The 25104-nt window shown below is 41.0% G+C and overlaps 1 protein-coding gene across 2 annotated transcripts in view; it reads left to right on the top strand.

Annotated features, from left to right (window-relative positions):
• The window catches only part of LOC122542596 (sorting nexin-27-like), a 126694-nt gene that overhangs the window by 72194 nt on the left and 29396 nt on the right, over positions 1-25104 (top strand). For both annotated transcript variants that reach the window (XM_043680539.1, XM_043680540.1), the window contains exons 4-7: positions 15363-15427; positions 15743-15847; positions 18987-19065; positions 23390-23553. In XM_043680539.1, the coding sequence (XP_043536474.1) occupies positions 15363-15427; positions 15743-15847; positions 18987-19065; positions 23390-23553 (413 nt within the window). The remainder of the gene's footprint in view (positions 1-15362; positions 15428-15742; positions 15848-18986; positions 19066-23389; positions 23554-25104) is intronic.

Genomic DNA, 25104 nt, shown 5'->3' with positions numbered 1-25104 from the left:
TTTGAACGCAGTGTAAAACCAAGGCCTCATCTGTCTTCTCAGCTGAGTATAAAACATCCTGTGGCACTATTTCTAAGAGGAGGACGGGACTTTTCTCCATGTCTGGGCTGTTGCTTATCCCTCAATAAACATGACAAAGATAATCCAATCATTTCTGCTGGTGTGTGTCAATTTTGTGTGTGTTGTTTGGCTGCTGCAATTCCTATCTTACAATGGTATCTGCTTCAAAAGTACTTCATTGGCTGTGAAGTGTTTTGAGATGTCTGGTGATCGTGAAGTGTGCTATATAATAAGTCTTTCAATTCTAAGTTGGCCTGGGTAAAGTTGAATGTCTTCCTAACTCACTAAAAGCCAATCATGTGTAGACTGCAGCCCCTAAAGCGCAGTAATAAACTGTTTGGGTTTAAATGACAATCTTAGTATCATAGCCACTCTTACAGAATGGTCTCTTATTTCTAGATTGGCCTTGATTTCTGTTCATGTAGTTAAGTGGAGACATTCCTCTTTGCCTGTGCTATTGACTTTAGATTAATTTGAATAAAATGAGACTGCCCCTAATTTAATCCTGCAGGCACCATGCAGCTGTTGGACAACATGAGTTTTCTTACATCAATCTGGGCTAGATTTGAATCGGAGATGTTTACATAAGCTGCTGCATAAAAGATTCAACATGGGAATATGGTGCGCATACACTGTGGTCTTTATTTTCCACATAAAGTAGCATTCCTATTTCACTTAGTGTTATTGCCCCACCTCCCCATAACCCTACATATTCTTTTACTTTCTAGACAAAAGTCTGATTCCCTTTAGAATGCTCTAATTGATCCTGCCTCCAGCATCACTCTTGTCAGATAGTGTATTTTAGATCCTAACTACTTGCTGAATTGAAAATGTTGTGTTACTTGCATTTCTTTTATCAGTTCTTTAAATCTCTGTGCTCTCATTTGCCTTCTGAGATTCAAGCCTACACCTTCTGGTTTGAAAGAGAGAACGTTGTTGCTGTGCAGAGAGATGGGGAAAGTGCCATTCGTTCATTGACTAAGGTTTCATTTACTAGAGACTTTGCTTTTTTTTGCTCTACAGTCCCAGCTAGACTGGAGATGATTGGATAAATCCCTTTGCTGATCATACCTGCAGACCACACTGCTGTGATAGAGGTTGATTTTGCACAGAGTTTGGATTCTGTTGCTGTCTTCCACTTGATGCATTTTAATAGAGATGACCTGCTGCATTCAGCAGACCAGTTTATGAATTAAAAGCCTGGTCTCCAACTCACTGACTCTGGTGTCAATGTTCACTCAGGGTGTCCATCTTTTGAACTAGGAAAAGCTGCTTTTGTCTGGCAGTGCTGAAAGAGCACTGTACTTGCTGATTTAGGGAAGGGATAGTGTTTTACATTGTTGCTGGCTGGACAATTCTTTGGTGAAAACAGCATTTGTATTCGGTGAACTGACTTCGATACATACCAAAGTAGATATAATTTTGTTGATGTTGCCTCTGTCCAGGATAATGAGACTCAGCAAGTGTACAATTTGTACCTTCATCTCTGAGTGCAAGTGAACTGAACACTTTCACTCTATGACTCTGAGAAATCCCAATCTGTACTGGAAATGTGAATGGAAGTGTATGCATGAGCACACCTGATACTCTCATTAACTGTACATCATTGCTGCTTTCTAGAGCATGGCACCTAATGGCACAGCCTCACCAACTGATGCAATGGAGGAAATTAGATTGAAGAAGGCAAACTCATCCCATCAAAGAGCACAGTGTAAAATGTTCATTGGTGTCATGTTAATTAGGATGTCTGCAAAGGCTACATTTTTGACTTACCAAGTTTGTACCATTTACCCTTTGAATCTGAAGATATATATTGTTTTACCCAAATCGGTGATCCCATTGAAAACTGTTGCACTGGTTCTGTGTTTTCACACTGTCAAGCTCCACCTCAAATGCTGTATCCTGTAACTTCAACCCTATTTATGCCCATTGTTAGGCTGTTTGCGTCTGGGTTTGCTCTTCCATTTGATCCTTTCCATTCACAGATTGTCCACATGTGTGAAGGAAAAGGATCACATTGTTCCCCCCCTCCACCCCCGAAAAACCAACTCTGGGCTTATTTTTTTATTTAGAGTCATAGAGATGTGCAGCACGGAAACAGACCGTTCGGTCCAACTGGTCTATGCTGACCAGATATCCCAACCTAATCTCGTCACATTTGCCAGCATTTGGCCCATTTCCCTCTAATCCCTTCCTATTCCTATACACATCCAGATGCCTTTTAAATGTTGCAATTGTATAGCCTCCACCACTTCGTCTGGCAGCTCATTCCATACATGCACCACCCTCTGCATGAAAATGTCCGTTAGGACCCTTTTAAAATTTTTCACCTCTCACCCTAAACCTATGCCCGTTAATTCTGAACTTCCCCCAACCCAGGGAAAAGACGTTGGCTGTTCACCCTATCCATGTTGCTCATGTCTTTATAAATATCTATAAAGTCACCCCTCAACCTCTAATGCTTCAGGAAAAACAGCCCCAGCCTATTGAGCCTCTCCCTATAGCTCAAACCCTCCAATCCTGGCAACATCGTTGTAAATCTTTTTTGAACCCTTTCAAGTTTCACAACATCTTTCCGATAGGAAGGAGACCAGAATTGCAGGCAATATTCCAAAAGTAGCCTAACCAATGTCCTGTACAGCCACAACATGACCTCCCAATTCCTGTACTCAGTACTCTGTTCAATAAGGGCAAGCATACCAAACGCCGCCTTCACAATCCAATCTACCTGCAACTCCACTTCCAAGGAGCTATGAACCTGCACTCCAAGGTCTCTTTGTTCAGCAACACTCCCCAGGATCTTACCATTAGTGGGTGGCACAGTGGTTAGCACTGCTGCCTCACAGCGCCAGAGACCCGGGTTCAATTCCCGCCTCAGGCGACTGACTGTGTGGAGTTTGCACGTTCTCCCCGTGTCTGCGTGAGTTTCCTCCGGGTGCTCTGGTTTCCTCCCACAGTCCAAAGATGTGCAGGGTCAGGTGAATTGGCCATACTAAATTGCCCGTGGTGTTAGGTTATGGGTAAATGTATGGGTGGGTTTCGCTTCGGCGGGTCGGTGTGGACTTGTTGGGCCGAAGGGCCTGTTTCCACACTGTAATCTAATCTAATCTAATTAAGTGTATGCATCCTGCTGTGATTTGCCTTTCCAAAACTCAACACCCCACATTTAAACTCCTCAGCCCATTGGCCTATCTAATCAAGATCCCGTTGTACTCTGATGTAATGTTCTTCGGTGTCCACTAGACCTCCAATTTTTGTGTCGTCTGCAAACTTATTAACTACACCTCCTATGTTCACATCCAAATCATTTATATAAATGACAAAAGGTAGTGGACCCAGCACCGATCCTTGTGGCACACTGTTGGTCACAGACCTCCAGTCTGAAAAGCAATCCTCCACCACCACCCTCTGTCTTCTACCTTTGAGTCAGTTTTGTATCCAAATGGGTAATCCTCCCTGTATTCCATGAGATCTAACCTTGTTAATCAGTCTTCCATGGGGAACCTTGTCGAACACCTTAGTACAGTCCATATAGATCACATCCACCTTTCTGCCCTCATCAATCCTCTTTGTTAGTTCTTCAACAAATTCAATCAAGTTCACGAGACATGATTTCCCATGCACGAAGCCATGTTGACTATCCCTAATCAGTGTACTTGTATACTCAAATAAAGCCCTAGCAGGCTCTGGTCTGGTCACCTTTGTCTATTTTGTATTCAGAGTCTTTATCTGTAGTTTTTTTTAAACAAAATCTCCACCTGCTCCTTTCTTATGCTGCAGAAGATTGTCTCATAAGTTATTTTCTTTTTAATGGGGCCATGTCAGCATTTCCAAGAAGTTCCAGGGAGAGTCTCCATCAACATGGGGGAAGCCCCAGGAAAATATCAATCTTTATGGACAATCCCCAGCAAAGTGACATAACTTATGGAAAATCTCGAGTATAGTATCACTATTTGTGTATGTGGATAGAATCTATTGTTCTGCAAATTCTGGAAACCATAGCTGTAGAAACAATAAGAGACAGAGATGACTCTAGGTCTGACAGCAATAGTGCAGACAGAAGCGCAATACTGTCAAAAGGTCATTGACCTGAAACAGTACCTTGCTTTTTTCTCTCTCCACAGACATTGTGCTGACCTGTCATATACTTTCAGCTTTTGCAGTTTTGTTTCTTCTGTCCTTAAGTAAACTTTCTCAAATTTGTGTTGATGCCTATTGGAACTTAAGCAGGAGGTGGAGGGAGAGAAGGGAGATGAAAAAGCAACCAAAGTCCTTCAGTCATGGTTGACAGAATCTTTCCAATTTAATCTGTCTTGTCTGGAGAATTGTTATTTTTGCTCTCTAGCTTTTCTTGGACAATCTGTTTGAAAGGAATGATTCAGAAGCATGCTGAAGTGTCTGCTGTGCTCATTTTGATTAAGATGGAGCAGATTGAGGTTAATTTCTGTGGTGCAGTATTGAGCACGACTGAGTCAGCAGTTTTCTGCCAACAGAATGTGTGATGGATTTTTGTAATTGATCATGAAAGACGTGCAGATAAACAACTTCAAGGTTAGACTGTAGTTATGTACTGAAGAGAGATTCTTTATTAGCTGGTGAGTCTTTGGGGAAAAAGAATCTGCTTAGAATGTAAAAGTTGAAGAGACTGACCAATTCTGATGCTCCCTTTCAATTTTCTTTCCTGATTGTTGTGGTTTTAGGAATAGAGAATCTTGAAGTTGAAGATTTCAGCCCTGGAGAGTGGGATGCTTTGCACAATGTTGTTTTTGTTTCTTAACTAGTTTTCTCCCTTCCTTCACTCCTCTGTGTCTTGTCCCCATGCATTTTTTGTTGTGATGCATTTTCATCACTTTGTTCAAATTTTCTGTTTCTGATTTCAGTGAGAGTTTGGTGCTATATACAGCCCGGCTGTTTGGTAGCAAATCTTGATATTACGTCCTTTTCCACGTCAGCGTCCCTGCTCTCTCCTTTGTTTCTTCTAACACCTCAAGTCTTTGAATCGGTTGTCCACCCTCTGAGAGGATATCATTCATACATATCTACCTGTTATTGAAATGCACATGATTTGGCCACTCTGTTTGCTCATATTTATTTGATTTCCTGACTTCATTATCCTGAAAGATCCGCAAAACATTGGCAGGGGAATTGGAAATATTTTCAGCAGCTCAACAAGCAGAAGTTAATGTTGAGGTTTGTAGTTCCAATCTTACATCAACGCTCAGACCTAGCTCCATTGCAAGTTAGCCCACTTGTGACAAGGCATGAGCATCCACTACATTTCCTCACACTATAAGTATATGATTTCCAACTATGTTGGTAACTGCCTGTCAAACCCAGCCAAGGATGGCAGCCTGTTGGTTGGCAAAGCTCTTGACCATATTGGCCTTTTTCAATATTTTTTTAATTTGGCTGCATCTTGCAATTTTAGGTTTGCTCACTTGAGACCCTTGTTCAGGGTCTTATTTCGACAATCAGTTGTGTATTCAGTAGTTTACAGTTTGGCCACTTGGTAGTTTGTGGGTAAATTGCCACAAGTTACCTTCAATTCGGCTATGTGTTAAGAAATCGCACAATCACGTACTCTAACAATGATTTGAACTTGATTGCATGTAGCAACCAAACTAAGACCCCCTCAAATAAGCAAGTTAAGCCTCACAGCCTAAATTGGCTATTACCTGATTGTTTTGGTGGAATCTGGCTAGGATTTCAACCAATGGTCTCTGGAAATGTCTAGGGTTTGATTCTCGTGCAGTGTTATTCTTTTGAAGTTTGGCTAAGGTGGAGTTCTGGTGTTCAATTCTTAGACGCATTTTTGTCTTTCAGGCCATTATTGATTGTTTAAGTTCTTTCATCCAAATGACCGCATGTCTGCAGCTTCCCTTCTGATCAGAAGCAGCTTCATTGTTCCTTGTTACATTTGGCATTGACTGCCTGTTTGAAGTTAACTCCTTAAATTCTTTTGTCGGGCAATCCTTGAGCTTTGTGGCAATAAATCATCCAGTTTGTCAAGCATGTGTCTAAGCAGTTTTGTCCATGTAGTCTCCACTCCTATTGCCAAACGTGATTAATTGCTTTCAATTCCTGTATAAGTTTGTCCTGGTCTTTAATACTTTATTCCAGACAGTTATTACTGATGTTTTCCTTGTATAATGTTTTATCTTTGATTCATTGTCAGTGAACAATTATTAAAGTTCTGAAGTCTGTAATATCACAGCATAGAATTTGAGTGTTGCTGAAACTGAAAAGGAGACTTGCTGTCGGAACTTTTCTTCATGCAGTCATCATGGCATAGGTAAGAGAAACAAATTCTGAAGGGTGCAACAATTTATGTAGCATCAGAAAAGGATGCTAATTAGTTGGTAAGTTGACTAGTTGGTGTTGCCATGGACAATGGACCAGGGAGTCATTGTCATCTCTTCCCCCGCAATTGTTTTTGCTGAAAAGATTTAGTGCCTGGATGTGTTCCTTTATTCTCTGCTGTGGGCTAGTCCCTGTGTATGGATGTATGCAACTAGCCTTTTTAAATCATGTTACAAGCCGGATAGATCTCAAATTGGTTAGGAATAACTCGTTGCGCTGACAGAATTGTTCAGCAAGTGCTGCCCAAGCACAGTCTTTATAGTTTTATTTCAAACGTCTGAATTATGGAGGATATAGCATATCCTGGCTTTGATTCTTGCATAGATAAGTGCTCTATCTGTCATCTTCTTGAGATCCCATCCCTCTGAAATACCTACCTGAGGCAGAGAATCACGTCTTACTAGGCACTACTCTTCAGGGGGAAAAAAAATGTCAAAGCCTTCAATCCTCTGATAACAGAGTTAAGAGACTGAGGATGCTGGCATTGTGCACCTTCAATTCTGTCCTCTAGCCTTTGAGTCTTTTCACTCCACCATAGGTGGTAGTTACCTAGGCCCTGAGTTTGGACCTTTACACTATCCCCCGGACACTCCTCAGAATCTGTTATATTTAAATCATCAAAAGGGGAATGTTCAGTTAACCTGCAGATTCAAATGAAGCCAGGATTGGTGTGAGCACTTTCTGTATCTATATGGTCTTCTAGTGCAGGCCAACATCCAGTGATTTTTGAGAGAAGTCAGGTCAAAGGGAGGTTTCCCTTCTCTCTTTGGCTCATGGTTAATAAATTCTGTAGGTTTGCAGTATGTCTTTGTTTTTCATTGCCTCCTGTCAGATGATCCATTATTTATGATAGAAATGGAGAGTTTTTCTACAGTGATTCGTGTGTGGAATAAACTTCTAGAGGAAGTGGTGGATATGGGTTCAGATACAATATCTAAAAGACATTTAGATAAATGCGTGAATAAGAATATTTGTAGGGATATGGGCCACGCACATGCAGGTGGGACTAGTTTAGTTTGGGATTATGGTCGGCATGGACTGATTGGACCGAAGGGTCTGTCTCCATGTTGTATTACTCTATGACTCTCTCTCAAACTTTGAACCTTGAGTGTCAGGTTGTTGATGAAAGAACTGAATTTTTCTCTTCATGAATGGAATTGACTTCCTCGGCTTGAATAGTAAACTCTGAGAATTGCTTTCAGTTTTTTTGAGACCCACATTCTTCACTGCAGTGTGATGTCTTGTGGTACTGAGTTTGCTCGATGCATTCAAAAATGTCTGTCACCCTATTATGCTGTTCTCTTACTGACACATTGGCCATTATATGTCCCTCATCTAACATCATTTAAAGGCAGATTATCTGGTGATGTATTGCATTCAATTTGCTATGCCTACATTGACAGTTGTGTTTTCTACTGTGTGTCTGCACACTGTCTGAATGTAGTTTTATATTGGGGATTACATTGATGCTGGGTATAGTGATTTGCGAATTATTAGGAATATGTCATTAATGCTACTGTACCATGGTAGTGCACTTCTATATGTTGGTTATACAGGTCTGGAGAGAACAGTCATCAGTCTGCTGCCTAAGTATAGACAGTACAAATTCTACTGCCTACAGAAAGGGAGAAGTGTATGAACAGTGGGTCATATCACTCCCAATGGTTGTCAAACTATGGCTCAGAGACACTTTGACAGTTTCATCACTCCTGAAGAAAAATCTGAGCTATAAATCAAAAACCAGCTGCTAACCCAGTGAGGGGTGTGCAGTTCATTAGTGTTATGGGTAGTTTGATTTATTTATGAATTATACTTATAGGTTGCATAATGTGAAATTAAGTACATGTCATTAGCTTCTTCTGCTAGAAGGAAAGTTTCATGCTATCTGTTTTAATGCTGAAGAATGGATTAAGAATGTTCCTTGTATTGTTAGTGAAGAAGGAATGAACATGTTATTACTCTAATCCTCTGCATTCGAACAAACATATATTGTTCAACAAAAGGGGGAGGATGGTGGAACAACTACAGTGTCACAGGACTAGTTATATGAGGCCTGATTCAAATTGTAATTTTAATTTAACATCCGTTAACAAATCTGGATTGTAAACTTAGTCTCAGCATTATTAACATTCGGGAAAGAAATCTATCTATTCATGATTCACGGCTTACTCTACAAATGACCTTTGGAATGAAGCGAAAATTAATTTCTACTCATGGTATGGCCTCATGAGTGATGCCCATGTCCCGTGAAAGAATGAAGCAAAACCAGCATTACAAATTATCTGGCCCTTATTAGATTAATGTTTATGGGAGCTTGCTTTGTTAATTCACACAGAATGTGGACATTGTTATAAATCACACAAAACCAAGTAATAGTCCATCAGGTTTGATTGGAAGCATTAGCTTTCAGAGCGCTGCTCCTTCAACAGGTGGTTGTGGAGTACACAGTTGTAAGACTCGGAATTTATAGCCAATAAATTCTGTCTCTAAATTCTGTGTCTGACAACTGTGTACTCCACAACCACCTGTTGAAGGAGCAGTGCTCTGAAAGCTAATGCTTCCAATTAAACCTGTTGGACTATAATCTGATGTTGTGTGATTTTAACTTTGTACACCCCAGTCCAACACCGACATCTCCAAATGTGAACGTTAAATGCTGACCCAGCTAGCAGAGTCTATAGTCATAGAGATGTACAGCATGGAAGCAGACCCTTTGATCCAGCTTATCCATGCTGACCAGATATTCCAACCCAATCTAGTCCCACCTGCCAGCATCCGGCTCATATCCCACCAAACCCTTCCTATTCATATACCCATCCAAATGCCTCTTAAATGTTGCAATTGTACCAGCCTCCACCACTTCCTCTGGCAGCTCATTCCATACATGCACCATCCTCTGTGTGAAAAAGTTGCCCCTTAGGTCTCTCTTATATCTTCCCCCTCTCGCCCTAAACCTATGCCCTCTAGTTCTGGACTCCTCGACCTCAGGGAAAAGACTTTGCCAACTTACCCTATCCATGCCCCTCATAATTTTGTAAACCTCTATAAGGTCACCCCTCAGCCTCCGACGCTCCAGGAAAACAGCCCCAGCCTGTTCAGCGTCTTACTATAGCTCAAATCCTCCAACCCTGGCAACATTCTTGTAAATCTTTTCTGAAACATTTCAAGTTTCATGACATCTTTTGATAGGAAGGAGACCAGAATTGCATGCAATATTCCAATAGTGGCCTAACCAATGTCCTGTACATCCCTAGTGTTCCTTGAGAAGGTGGTAGTGAGCTGCCTTCTTGAACCACTGCAGCCCATTTTGCATAAGTAGGCTCAGAATGCAATTGGACAGTTGTTCCAGGATTTTGACCCAACAACACTGAAGGAATGGAGAGCTGTTTCCAGGTTAGGATGGTGAGTGGCTTGGGAGGAAATTTGCTGGTATTACTGTGTATTTGCTGCCCTTGTTCTTCTAGATGATAATGCTTCTGTATTTGGACTCTTGGTGAATTTCTGCAGGGTATTTTGTCAATGATATACACTGTTGCTGCTGCTGAGCATTGGTGGAAGGAGTCAATGTTTGTAGAGATGGTTTGCAATTTTGTTTCCACATCGTCTCCATTATAATGATATCTACATATCAAAAGTGCTCGACTGGCCTTGGGTTGTGACAGACACTGTATAAAAGAAAGTCTTTTCTCTTTGTCATCAACTGCATTTTTCTAGTCAGAGGAGTTTGGTTCTCTCTACCTCTCTTGGCCAATGGCATGAAGATAAATGGTTTGGAATTTTTTTTCGATACAGATAGCTGGTGAGGCCCATTTTCCTGATTCCTGCCTTTCCCAAAACCAATGCTGACCTTATGGCAGAGATATCATGTCTGCACCAAGATGCAAGTATTTAGTAATGACATAATAATGAATTATAAAACTTCTTCACTCAGGGTTGTGAATCTCTGGATTTCTATACCTCAGAGCTGTGGGTGCTCACTTACTGAGTACATTCAAGATTGAGGTGGTGAAATGTTTGGGCTCTTGGAATTGAAGGATATGGAATGGGGCAGGATTGTGACGTTGATGACATTGAGCCATAATCTTATTGAATAATAGACTTCAGAGGACTTTGAACCTGGTCTTTGAGTTTCGTGTGTTTCTGGCATCAGTGTGCAATTAGAGTTAGTAGCACTCCAATAAAATGCCCTGATAATCTACTGTTGCCAGTCTACTCAACAGCCAGTCAGGAACTGTTCTTACTACAGTGCAAATTAAATGGAGCAGGAGTTAGGTTGGTGGCTTCAGAAACCCAGTCTTCCCAACAAATTAAAGGTTTACTCTGTTCAAAACTAAGGTGCCTGAAACTTGACCCAGCACAATTAGCTTGTGGCCAGTTTGCTGCTTCAAGCAGCTTTCTGCTCTGAATCTGCATGGTCAAACGGGCAGAGTTTGGGTTATGAACAAAAGGTTACACATGAATATGATATATGCATGCAATATCATCATGCTGGGGATATGCAGCAGATATTTCTATTAAGTTTAAATGAAATAAAAACTGTCTATCTCAAAGTTTTTTTCCTTGCAGAACCTGATTTAAAGTGTCCAAAGAAAGCCCTGTCTGGACAAGGGTTTTATGGACTAGTGTGGTGGAAGTAGAATGGCACAGTAGTGTTTAGTGAATGTTCATAGGCGAGTCTTTTGGCTGATTACATTTAGAACATAGAATAGCACAGTACAAGCCCTTTGGCCCACGATGTTGTGCCAATCTATGATCAACGTAACCTACATACCCCTCAATTTACTGCTGTCCATGTGCTTGTCCAGCAGTTGCTTATATGTCCCTGACTCACTTACCACCACTGGCAGTGCATTCCATGCACCCATCACACTCTGTGTAAAGAACCTACCTCTGACATCTCCCCTGTACCTTCCTCCAGTCACCTTAAACCCTCATGACAGTCATTTCTGCCCTGGGGAAAAGTCTCTAGCTATCTAGTCTATCTATGCCTGTCACTACCTTGTACATCTCTATCAAGTCACCTCTTTCTCCTCCTCTCCAGTGTGAAAAGCCCTAGCTCACTCAACCTCTCTTCATAAGACAAGCCCTCCAATCCTGGTAGCTTCTGGTAAATCTCCTCTGCACCCTCTCTAAAGCATCTACATCCTTCCTATAATGAGGTAACCAAAAACTGAACACAATATTTCAAGTGTGGTCTACCCAGGGTTTTATAGAGCTGCAGCAAAACCTTACAGCTCTTAAACTCATTCCCCCTGTTAATGAAAGCCAAAACACCATAAGCCTTCTTAACAATCCTATCAACTTGGGTAGAAAGTGAGGTCTGCAGATGCTAGAGATCAGAGCTGGAAATGTGTTGCTGGAAAAGCGCAGCAGGTCAGGCAGCATCTAGGGAACAGGAGAATCGACGTTTCAGGCATAATTCCTGAAGAAGGGCTTATGCCCGAAACGTCGATTCTCCTGTTCCCTGGATGCTGCCTGACCTGCTGCGCTTTTCCAGCAACACATTTCCAGCTATCAACTTGGGTGGCAACTTTCAGGGATCTATATACGTGGACCCCAGGATCACGCTGTTCCTTCACACTGCCAAGAATCCTGTCTTTAACCTTTCTTCAGCATTCAAATTCGACCTTCCAAAATGAATCACTTCGCACTTATCCAGGTTAAACTCCATCTGCCACTTCTCAGCCTAGCCCTGCATCCTGTCAATGTCTTGTTATAACTTGCAACAGCCCTTGACGCTATCTACAACGCCACTGACCTTTGTGTCATTGGCAAACTTAATAATCCACCCTTCCACTTCTTCATCCAAGTCATTTATAAAAACAATAAAGAGCAGAGGCCCAAGAGCAGATCTCTGCAGGACACTACTGGTCACCAACCTCCGGGCAAAATACTTTCCATCCACTATCACTCGCTGTCTTTCAGCCAGCCAATTCTGTATCCAGACATCCAAATTTCCCTGTATTCCATATCTCCTAAGTTTCTGAATGAGCCTACCGTGGGGAACCTTATCAAAGGCCTTTGTGAAATCCATATACACCACATCCACTGCTCGACCTTCGTCAACTTGTCTCATCACATCCTCTGAGATCTCAATAAGGGTTGTGAGGCATGACCTGCACCGCCATGCTGACTATCTTTAATCAAACTGTTTTTCCACATAGTCATAAGTCCTATGTCTCAGCACCCTTGTTTACCACAGATGTAAGACTGACTGGTCTGTAATTCCCAGGGATTTCCCTATTCCCTTTCTTGAACAGAGGAACAACATTTACCTCCCTGCAATCATCTGGTACTTCTCCCGTGGAGAGTGAGGATGCGAAAACCATCACCAGAGATGCAGCATTCTCATTCCTTGCTTCCCTGGATATACCTGGACCGGCCTTGGGGACTTATCTATCTTGATGCTTCCCAGAATTTCCATCACATCCACTTTCTTAATATCAATCTGTTCAAGCCTATTCACCTGGTCCATAACGTTCTCGCCATCAACAAGGTCCCCCTCTAGTGAATACTGATGCTCAAAACTCATTTAAGGGCCTCCCCTACCTCTTCAGACTCAAGGCACAGGTTCCCTTTACTATTCCTGATTGATCCTACCCTCTCTCTGATCATTCTCTTATTCCTCACGTATGTGTAGAATGCCTTTGGGTTTTCCCTAATCCTTCCTGCCAAGGCTTTTTCATGCCCCCTCCTAGCGCTCAGTCCATTTTTGAGTACTTTCCTAGCTACTGTGTAATCCTCTGAAGCTGTGCAGATCCTTGTTTCCTCAACCTCCAAGTAAGCTTCCTTCCTCTATATGAGAAGCTCCTCTTTTGTCATCTAAAGCTTCTTCATCTTATCCTTTCTTGCCTGTCTTAGTGGGACAAAGTTATCCAACACTCGCAACAAGTGCTCTTTAAACAGCCTCCACATTTCTGTTGTGCATTTCCCATAGAACAATTGTTCCTAATTTATACTCCCTAGCTTCTGTCTAATAGCAGTATAATTCCCCTCCCTCAATGAAATACCTCCTCATACTGTCTGTTCCTATCCCCCTCCATGGCATTGGTAAAGGTTGTGGTCACTGTTACTGAAATGCTCTCCCACCAAGAGATCTGACACCTGGCCTAGCTCATCGCAAAGCACCAAATCCAATATGGCTTATCTACATATTAAGTGGTTATAAGTTCTTTCCTACCATTGAAATCAAAGTCTTGGAGCTCTACTTTCAAGATTTGAGCATTGATTCGGGCTGGTACTTGAATGCCATGTGGCATAGTCAGAGATAAACAAACCACTGAGATCTCTCTGTCTAACTTCAACAATGAAAAAAATTGCATGAGGTTGTTGGAATTGGAGCAGATCCCTCGTGTGTTGCTAATACTTATCTGCCAAATAAAACAAACTATGTTATTGTTATCACATTGCTGTTTGTGGTACCAAGTGGTATACAAGTTTGCTCCTGTATTTGCTGCATTGCAACTTTGCAAGCATAATCAAAGGAATCTAATGGCCCTAGAAGTACTTTGGCACAACGAGGTGCCAAAGAGGCTATATAAATGCAAATCTTTCATTTGCTTCCTTATGTCAAGGCTGGGCAGAGTAGACACTCTGCTATGGAGTAAGTGAGGACTGCAGATGCTGGAGATCAGAGCTTAAAAGTGTGTTGCTGGAAAAGCGCAGCAGGTCAGGCAGCATCCAAGGAACAGGAGAATCGACGTTTCGGGCATAACCCCTTCAGGAATCCTGAAGAAGGGCTTATGCCCGAAATGTCGTTTCTCCTGTTCCTTTGATGCTGCCTGATCTACTGCGCTTTTCCAGCAACACATTTTTAAACTCTGCTATGGAGTGCCTTGAAGTAAGTTGTTGAATGCAAGTGCTTACTCCCCTCAGGCTTTTAGATTTGATTCCCTACAATGTGGAAACAGGCCCTTCAGCCCACCATGTCCACACCGACCCTCCGAAGAGCAACCTACCCAGACTCATTCCCCTACATTAACCCCTGCACCTAACACTACAGGCAATTTAGCATTGCCAATTCACCTAACCTGCACATCTTTGTGACTGTGGGAGGAAACCAGAGCACCCGAATGAAACCCATGCAGACAAGGGGAGAATGTGCAAATTCCACACAGACAGTTGCCTGAGGCAGGAATTGATCCCGGGTCCCTGGTGCTGAGAGGCAGCAGTGCTAACCACTGAGCCGCCATGCCATTTTGGTGATTTTCCAGTCCAGACCAAGTGCATTTTCACTCTTCCCCTTAGTTAGAACCACAAATAACTTAAGTAACTCAACTTATTTCAATGAGTCTCAACACTGCAAATGTAGACTTGAGAAGAAAGCTACTTTGTTTCTTCTCTCCAAACCAGGCTGGTTCAAGCATTCACTAACTGGAATCAGAAGGGAGAGCTGGGGAGATAATTCACTGGGCTAGTAATCCAGGAATTCATATTACTGATTTGCTGAACATTGTCTTCACATCACACCAGCTGGTGAATCTTTTATTCCATGTTTATTAATTGAATTTTAATCTAGTTTCAGTAATGGTGACATTTTACAGTTATCATCAAATGTCACAAAATCCTTTCTGGTTCACTGTCCTTTTAGGGAAGAAAGTCCTTTTTTGGCTTTTATATGTGACTCCAAAACCACAGTAATATGCTTGATTTGAAATGACCTCGGTTCAAGGGCAGTTAGGACCGGGCAACAAATGCTGTCAACTTCCAGTTAAAGAGAAAGAAACCTTAAAATGTGTTGAGTATTTGGTCTGCAGTGTACCGAAGAAGAAGGTGCAGCTGAAACACTGGTTGAATGGAAAAATCTGAGCTGTATGTACAGATGCTTGAAGTCAGGGTGCCTATCCAGTGTTAGTTAAGGAATGCAGCATTGGAAATTTCTAACTGCAAGCAGCACTATACGTCTGAGCTGTAGTTAATGTGTTTTGTGATTTGTTTTGCAGTGTGTTCAGTCAGCGTCCTTGGAGAGAGCGATGTGATGCAGGAGTTTCTGGCTGATTCCAGTGAGGTAAGGACATCAGGAAGGAAAACTGGCTTAGCTGAGACCGGACTTCATTTTTAAACTCAGAATTTGAAGAATAATGTTTAACTTAATGAAGTAGAATGCTAAATTTGTTTAATATTACAATCCATGGCACTATGATCCTGTTGCTGTAACTTCTGTGTCGTATGATTCTGTTCCACAACCACTGGACGAAGAAGCAGCGCTTCAAAAGCTAGTGCCTCCAATAAACCTGTTGGACTATAACCTAGTGTTGTGTAATTTTTAACTTCAGTAGAAGAATGTTCTAACAACCACTTGTTTACCATTTAATTTTTCAAGAGTACAAACGGACTGTCTGACGTGGATCTGAGGATAGCCTTGCCTGACAGAAACATCATCACAGTCACTGTAAAAAAGAACAGCACTGCAGAAGAGGTCTACAGGGTGAGTGAGCCTGACTTGAGGTTCTGGCTTGTCTCAATAAAAATGGAATTAACCTTGACTCATAGTTTTTCATTTGGTGATGTTATATTCACCTGGATAAACAGGAATTTCTTAAATCACAAGAAGGAGCCCAGGATTTAAACTTTAGTCAGCAGGGTTAGTGACCAAATTGGTATTACCCCTTGGATAATGCATCTTGAGGCAAAAAGAGTGATGTATCGATGCTCTACCAACTGAAGATTTTGCTGACATTTGTAATTCATGTTTTGAAATACAGTTTTGACTCATTACCGTTTGATGATGTAGCTCTTAACTAATGTTCGGATCAAATGATGCAAAAAGTGCAAGGTTCTTTACTACAGTGCACTGCAGATTGTCTCTGTTGGTCACTGCAGATCTGCTGCACCTTGTTATGAATCAAGCCCTGCTATTCTTGGGGTTGTCATGAAACTTCAATTTTATGAAAGTATGCACAATTCTCCATTTTAATTGCCTTTTAGACCCAGGTTAACAGAGAGCAGGTGTCTGCACTTAACAGGAATTACTATTTTTTTGAAATAATTAGGTTACAGCAACAGAAAAACACTGTGAACTGTTGGCGCACAATTCTACTAATTGAAACTCTAACCCTCTTCTAAAACTACCTCTGTACACTCATACGCGTGCACACATACATAATTCATAGTCATTCAGCAGTGAACAGGCCCTTCAGCCCAACTTGTAAACTCCAACCAGGATTCATAAACTGAACTCGTCCCGTTTTCCTGTTTGGCCCTCACAAATGGGACCAAAAATTAAAAATGAAAGAAAATGGGTGTTATGGGTGTAGGGAATGATTGGGAAGATAGTTTAGTGATCCCTGTCCAGAGGGTTTGCTGAGATCCTTTTGGCTGGTCAGAACTTGCTGCTGCTCCATTTTCCTTCAGGTACTTTCACTTGCTTGCAGGGGGTACAGAGCGACTGTTTCACAACCACAAGTCTTTCACTTACTGGTTAAAAGCCACAGCTTATAGCAACTACTGAGGAGCAAAGGTTTGGCTTTCTTCAGGTTTGAGGCCTTTTTTATCTGCAGAGAGAAAAGGACAGCTCCTCTTTTGGAGGTCTGATGTCTCTGACCAAACATTGACACCACAAGCTGTGCAGCTACCTGGGGTCCAGTCTCTGTTGTTGGCAGGCATAAAACCTCCATCATAGGTCTCTGACATGGTGACCACTTATCAGTCAGCTGCTTGTTGGCTAAATCTCCCTTTGTCCCCTCCTCTGCCTCCAGTTTGTCAGTAGCAACTTCCCCCATTGCTTGAACAAACAGTGGTGTACATAGCACTTGACAATGTGTGAAATAACTTTTAAAAAGTGCAGTAATCAATTCCACAATCCATGGTTTTTAAAACAGTCCTGTTCGCATTTCAGTCCACAATCAAAAATACAGAAAATTAAAAAGGTGTTTTACAATATTTAGAAGCTTAATTGCTTCCACGTATTGCTTAAGTATTAGAGTCATAAATAAAGTGAACCTGAAGTTTGGACTGTTTTCCTTAAAGGAGAGAAGGCTGAGTGGAGGTATTTGAAATCATGAGGGATCTGGACACACTGAAGCTGTTCTCGTGTGAAAAGAACAAGAGGGCACAACTTTGAAGTAATTAGCTAAAGAAGCAAATGCAGTATGAGGCGGTGCCTGGAAGTGTGGTGGAGGCACATTTAATTACTACATTCGAAACGAGTTAGATTGATACTGGAAAAGAATCAATACGCAGGGTACAAGTGAGGAAACTGGAAGGTGGTACTTTGTGAAATGTTCACTCTGAGAACGATGGGTCAAACGGGCGTTCTATGCTGTAATAATTGTGGTAATGCACAGTAATGCACAGTAGGCTTATTTAACATCTGCACAGAGAATAAGTAATTCATGTTTTAGGCATGGGTTTTTCTCAACACAAATTTGAGGTTGGTGATCCAGAGTGCAATGATCAGGTGGAATATGGAATCAACACCAGAATTTCTGATCCAGTAACTTCTTGGAAGGCACTAAAGATTGGATGATACACATTCTTTCAAAGGTTAGTCTCTATGTACTTTAGCTCAGGTATTCAGGTTGTTGATATATTGCAAAATGATCAGTGTTCTACAAGTTGACACTTCTAACTGCAAAGATGCGAATCAACGTCTCTTTCAATTATGCTTAAAGTGCAACATTGTTTTTAAAAATTGATTGTAGTGGAAAATGATTACATGCTGTGAATCATGGCTTTCTCCATCCCAAAACAAAGTCTTTGATAAGATTATTTTTGCTTCACTTTCGTGGTGTGGTTGTCTCTGGCAGGTATTGTTTGTCACTAATTGTTGTGAGAAGGTGGTAGCCCTCTTTCCACTTTGCGTACAGTGGGGTGATTTAGGGCCAGGCCACTTCAAAGGATATTTACAAAAGAATCACGCTGGTGTGAGACTGAAGTCATATGTAGACCAGAGTTGGTGGTGATATTAGTGAGCTATTTGGAGGTTTTTTTTGTGAGATATGAAATTCACCATGACCCCACGACTACTTTATAGTCACTTTTATTAATACCAGTGAGATTTTTAAAATGAATACAAATTCTTAAACCACCGTGGTGGAGTTTGAACTTGCACTGTCTGGGTAACTATTTCAGTAACATAATCACTACTCTTGTGACCTTTAAACTTGGAAACCGGGCACTACAATCAACCTGAGAACTGTTAGACTGAGACCAATTGAACTTTTCCAGCTCATGGATTGGTGAACTTTGCTACTATGTTCCAAGTTGTTGTCAGATACTTTATTGTTTAATTTCACTGCACTGCGAGTGGAATATTATCCATCCCATTGAAGATGGCATCAAATATACTCAGGTTAATTTGTCTGCAGCTAGTTTGGTGCATTGTTGCCCCGACAGCTCAGTAAAAATCTGTCTTGTGAAATATGAGAGAGCAGTGTTGACTAACCAATCTCATCTTGGAGAGTGTCAATGATTGTCCCCAGATTAAATTCGATTCCATGTCCAATAAATGAAGGTTTCAGCTTGCCATTCTTTAATGAAGCTGATTTCTGTGTTTTGCCCCATGCAGTGTCAAGTGTTTGTATATTTGACTGAGCTCAATGACACACTCTGTTCTATCCCTGCAGGCTGTACAAGAGCACTTACGAATGGATAGTATCACAGCAAGTTTCTTTACGCTCTTTGAAGTTGTGGATCACTTTTTTGGTAAGGGTGACTTTTTAATTTTTGAGAAAACAAATAATGGCACCAGAACATGCCAATATGTAGAAATATAGAAGTTAGGAGCAGGGATAGGCTATTCAGCCCATTGAACCTGTTCCACTATTCAATATGACTATTGCTGATCCTCTATCACAATGCCATACTCCCACTCTCTCCCATAAATCTTGACAACTTTCACTTCTAGAAATCTATCTGTTTCTTAAATATATTCAGTGATTTGGCCTCCACATCCTTCTGTGGGAGAGAGTTCCACAAGTTAATCATCCTCAGTGAAGAAATTTCTCGTCTTAGTCTGAAAGTGCCTGGTGCATATCCTGAAACTGTGACCCCAAGATCCCTTGTTCTGAGCCGCCGTGACCATGGGAAACCTCTGATTTGTATCTGATTTGTCCAGCCCTGTCAGAATTTTGATTCATTGAGATTCCCCCCTCATTCTTCTACACTGCTATGATTACAGACCACTCAACTCAATCTCTCCTTAACAAACCTGCCATTCCAAGAATAATCTGGTGAACTTTCATTACACTCTCTCTGTTATTAGTATATTTCTTTCTAGTTAAGAAGGCAAAACAGCACACAGAACTCTAGGTGAGATCTCACCAAGGCTTGACGTAGCTGTAATAAGTTCCTGTTTTCAAATTCTCATGCAACAAAGTCCATTGTGCCATTTCCCTTCCTAATTGCTTGCTGCATTGCATGCTTATATCAATGACCAATGTACAGGAATCTTTGTATATCAACCTTTCCTAAGCTATCATTATTTGACATTTGTTTTTCCTACTGAAGTAGACAACTTCACATGTATCCACATCATACTACAGCATCTGCCATGTAATTACTCACTCACTGAATTTGTCCAAATCGTCTTGAAGTCTCTTTACATCTCTTCACCGGTCCCAATCCCATCAAGTTTTGTGTCATCGGTGAATTTGAAAACATTACATTTGATTCCCTTATCCAGTTTATTCATATTTATATTGAGACTAGCTAAGGTCCAAGCACTGATCCGTGTGGAACCTCATTTATCACTATCAGTTCCTAAAATTGTACGTTTATTCCTGCTCCGTTTCCTGACTGCTAACTAGTATTCAAACCATGCCAGTATTTTTCACTAGTCCCACATGCTTTCATTAAAACTTTCTGAAAGTCCAAATTCGCTACGTCCCTGTAAAATTGAAAACTGCCATTGTAATACCTCTATTCTAAAAGGGAGGGAGGCAAAAAGCACTAACTATAGGTCACTTAGCCAACATCCTTAGTTGGAAAAATATTGGAATCAATTATTAAAGAAGTAATAGCAGCACATTTGGAAAATCATAGTCTATTCAAGTAGAGTCAGTCTGGCTTAAAAAGGAACTTGTGTCTGACAAATTTCTTAGTTTTTCAAGTGGATAGAGGGAATAAGTAAATGTATTGTATTTGGACTTACAGGAGGCATTCAATAAGGTACCTCACAAAAAGTTAAGTCATAAGATAACAGCCCACTATTGGAGGTAGTATACTGGCATAAATAGAGAATTGGCTAATGTGCAGGAAACAGTGAATGGGGATAAGGGGTTCTTTTTCGGTTTGGTAACCTGTAACGAGTGGGTTTCTGCAGTGATCAGTGCTGGGACCACAACTGTTTGCAAGTTTTATTAACGACTTGGGCAATGGAAGTGAAGAACTGGAACCAAATTTGCAGATGACATAAAAATAGATGGAAAAGCAGGTTGCAAGATGGATGCAGAGTTTCCAGAGAGAGATTAAATGGGGAACAAAGTTAGCAAGTGGAGTATAATGTGGGAAAATGTGAAGTTCTTCATTTTAGAAGGAAGAACAAAAGAATAGACTATTATTTAAATGGAGAAAACCACAGAAAGCTGCAAAACAAAGGGCTTTGAAGGTATTGTGCACAAAACACCAAGTTAGTGCATAGGTGCAGCAGGTAATCAGGCTAATGGAAAGTTGGGCCTTCAAGGGATTTGGTGTATAAGACTTGGGAGGTCTTACTGCATCTGCACGAGGTGAGTCCACATCTGGAGGACTGTGAGCAGTTTTGGTCCCTTTATTTAAGGAAAGGTATCATTTCGTTGAAAGTAGTTCAGAGAAGGTTCACTATGGTATGGAAGGATTAGGACTACACGTGGGATCTCATTGAAACACGTAGAATTCTTAAGGGGCTTGACAGACTAAACACTGAAAGGATGTTTCCCTTCATGAAAGAGTCTATGACCAGAGGACGTAGCCTCAGAATTAAGGGGTACCAATTTAAGACTGAGATAGAGGTGTTTCTTCTTTGAGAGGGTTATGAGTCCTTGGAATTTGTAACTACAGAAAGCAGAGTCCATGTATATATTGAAGACTCAGATTCTGATAGGGGCATCGAGGCTTACAGGGAAGAGGCAGGAAAGTGGATGTGAGGAATGTGCAATCAACCATGATCTTATTAAAAGGTGGAGCAGGCACAGGAGGCCAAATGCCCTACTCCTGTTCTAATTTTTTATGGTCTGTGGTGACTGGTTCTCCTCCATCTATTCTACTAGTTACGTTCTCAAAAAAAACACCAGGAGGTTTGCGCAAACGGTTTCCCTCTGCATTAACCCATGGGGACTTCGTGCAATACGAGTGGTATTTTCTAAGTGTCCTGTTATTGCACCCGTCATCATTGACTCCAGATTTTCCCTATTTCTGCTGTTAGGCAAACTGGTCTGTAATTCACAGTTTACTCTCTACCTTCATTTTACAAATGGTGTGGTTACACTTGCCATGCTGTGGGATTGTTCTGGAAAACAGTTTTGGAATTTGAAAATCAATGCATCTATTATTTCCATGACCATTTACATTTCAGGATATTAAAGGATCAGGCCCTGGAGATTTATCGGCTTTCACTCCTTTTAATTTTACCAGCTGCACTTTTTTTTAGCTAAACTAACCTTCAGTTCTCCTTTCCCAAAAGTCTCTTCCTTTCCTAGCACTTCTGTGATAATGGCACCAAAATTGTTGTCTAATTGTTCTGACATTTCCTTCTCCATTGTAAGTTCTCCCTTTTCAGACTGTAAGAAACCTATATTTGCTTTTGATTTTTTTTTTTAACATACTTATAGAAGCTCTTGGGCTGCTGCTGTGTTTCTTGCAAATTTATTTTTGTATGTTTTTCCCCACCCCCCCATTCAACTTCTTGGTCCTCTGTTGAATTCTAACCTGCTCCCAATCTTCAGGTTTTTTTTTCTAGCAACTATATATGACTTCTTTCTGTGCATAGTACAGTCCTTAATTTCTTTAGTTGATCATGTTGATCCACTTTCTTTGTGTCCTTCACCCAAAGGAATGTGTAACTACTGCATTACATGCACTAATTTGTTTAATATTAACCATTATTTACCCAGTGTCATGCCTTTTTATTGAAGCTACCAAGCCTGTCACAGCTAACTGATCTGTCACGCCTTCATAGTGTTAAAATAGTTTTATAACCCAACAAAATTTCTCTTCTGGAGTGTTTTGAAGAAGAATTTGTTGATGGAGTGTTAATACTGGAATAAATGTGGTTTTTGAAATGTCCAGCTATAGTGCTTTAGCTCCCATAATATATGGTGAGGGTTGATAGACCAATTAAATTTTTCCTGCTGTTAGTTTTTGTCTCATGGTATCTATCATGATATAAACTAATACAGAGTCCCCTTGTCAGTTTCAAAAGATGTTTTGGAAATGTCTCCCTTGCTATTTCTCTCAGAAGAATCGATTGATTTTCCATTACATAATTTGAAAATGAATTGTTATTCATTCGTTGTCTTAATCTGCAGAAGCTTTTCCAATGATTAAAAGTTTGGCATGGTCCATAAATTGCATTGCCATTTAATTTAGCCATGTTGTAATCACATTCATCAGGCCTTTCTCTTTGTTCTTGAGATATTAGGACAGCTGCGAGCTTGGTCAAAGAATTAGGGCATATTTAAGGAGGTGGAGAGAATTGGGAAATTCAATTCACACGTTAGCACACAGGTGGCTGAAGAGACAGTAAGTGGGCCAAATGCACAGGAGACCAAAGTTATAGAAGTGTGAGTTCTTGGGTGGTTTTCGGGCCAAAGGAGGTTACGTATAGAGAGGGATTTGAATGTCAGAATGTAGCAGGTTAACATTTAGGCCAGTGAAGGTACTGACTCATGCATGATACAATGGCTATATCTCCAACTATATTGTTGCTTAGCCAAAGATGTCTCGTCCTCGATTAAGGAAGGTTGCAAACCTTTTCCTGTTTCGGGGTTGATGTCATTTGAGTCATTGGTTGTGTGTCATTGATACAGAGATTAATTTGTACCTTTTGCAGAACGGAAGCTAGTCCCCAATGAGTTTCCACACAAACTGTACATACAGAACTACACTTCAGCGGCAGCTGGGACATGTTTGGTCATTAGGAAGTGGCTCTTCACCATGGCCCAAGAAGAACTTTTGAATGACAATGACCTTGCAGTAACCTACTTCTTCCACCAGGTACATGAGCATTTCTCCATGCACTGCATACTTTAAGCAACATAGAATACAATAAGCAATTTCTGGTACTTGGTTATGTTTTGTATGTTTGGGACTCTCCTCCTTTATATGTGTCTAAGTGCCTCAGCATCAGAACGTATTGAGGTAGAAAAATGATTTTGAACAGTGTAATTGCTTAACTGGTAATCTGAAAACTCTGCTTTATTTCCATCATTGTAATGTAGTTTCACCTTTTTTCAGTTACTTGTGACAAAATCCTTAGTGACTGAGATGGCAGCTAGTTTACTTAATCCTGCTTTTCACTGAATCATTAGCAGTGGTGCTTCAGTGAAGTGACTTTCTGTCATGATTGGGAAGCACCTCCTGCCTCATTAATTTATTGAAGCCCTCTTCTTCTGGATCCAAACTTGAACAGTAGACTTAAAGTGAAGATGCCTTCCCACAAATGTGATAACTCCTTCGTGGTGAAGACTAGTGTTTGTGTGCCTGTTTGTGTACATACATATATCATGGTCACGTGTATTAGTCAACTCTGAACAAGTACAAGGTTGATGTTTTCAATGATCATTGCTTCACCTTTCACAATACTGCAGTCTGTTAACTGGGGCATTCTGTTGAAGCTAAATGATCCCATTTCTCACTCAGTGCAAATCTGTAATAAAAATAGGAAGCACTATAAATATGCAGGTCAGTGAGATTGAGCGATAGAGAAGAGTTAATGTTTCACATGGGCCTTTTTGTCAGAAATCAGTAGAACAAATTTAATCCTGTCCTCTTCAGTATCCATTTGGCCTTGAAGCAGGAATATGGCCACTAACTGCGGCACCAGCAAACTTCCTTAAGATGACCAGTCCTGTTGTTGCATTGGTCAAAATTAAAACACTAACGTGTCATAAAGAACTGAAACGAGGAATAATTTCACGACATTAATTGCATTCCAAAAAATGTTATGCAAAACTTGCAAATGTAACTGAAAGATTTTGGAATGGGATTACTGTACGGTACATGAATCACAATGCTTGGTGTAGTGGTGAGTTAAAATATGATTTGTGGTACTGGCAGGGCAGTATGTATTGGCTCTTTATCGTTAAGGGTTGAGTCAAGCCTTAGTGGGACTGGAGTCACTTGGAGGACGCTGGGTAAAACTGGCAGATTTTCTTCCGTGAAGGCTAGTTATGCTGTTAATCTCCATTTTCTACTGCTAGCTGCAAATTATCACATTTATTGAGTTAAATCTCAACTTGCTGTAGTTGAATTTGAACTCATTACCTCAAATGCTGGTCCTGGTCCCATTGTAGTGACTTGTCCTTTTGTATGACTGTGATGCATTGGTAATTGAGCTTAAAAATGTGTTGCTGGAAAAGCGCAGCAGGTCAGGCAGCATCAAAGGAAAAGGAGAATTGACGTTTCGGGCATAAGCCCTTCTTCAGGAATGAGGAGGGTGTACCAAGCAGGCTAAGATAAAAGGTTGGGAGGAGGGACTTGGGGGAGGGGTGTTGGGAATACGATAGGTGGAAGGAGGTTAAGATGAGGGTGATAGGCCGGAGAGGG

Source organism: Chiloscyllium plagiosum, chromosome 40 (genome assembly GCF_004010195.1).
Source record: "Chiloscyllium plagiosum isolate BGI_BamShark_2017 chromosome 40, ASM401019v2, whole genome shotgun sequence".
Lineage (NCBI taxonomy): Eukaryota > Metazoa > Chordata > Chondrichthyes > Orectolobiformes > Hemiscylliidae > Chiloscyllium > Chiloscyllium plagiosum.
The sequence above is the reverse complement of the archived record's forward strand: the minus strand, read 5'-3'. Positions and strand labels throughout refer to the sequence as shown.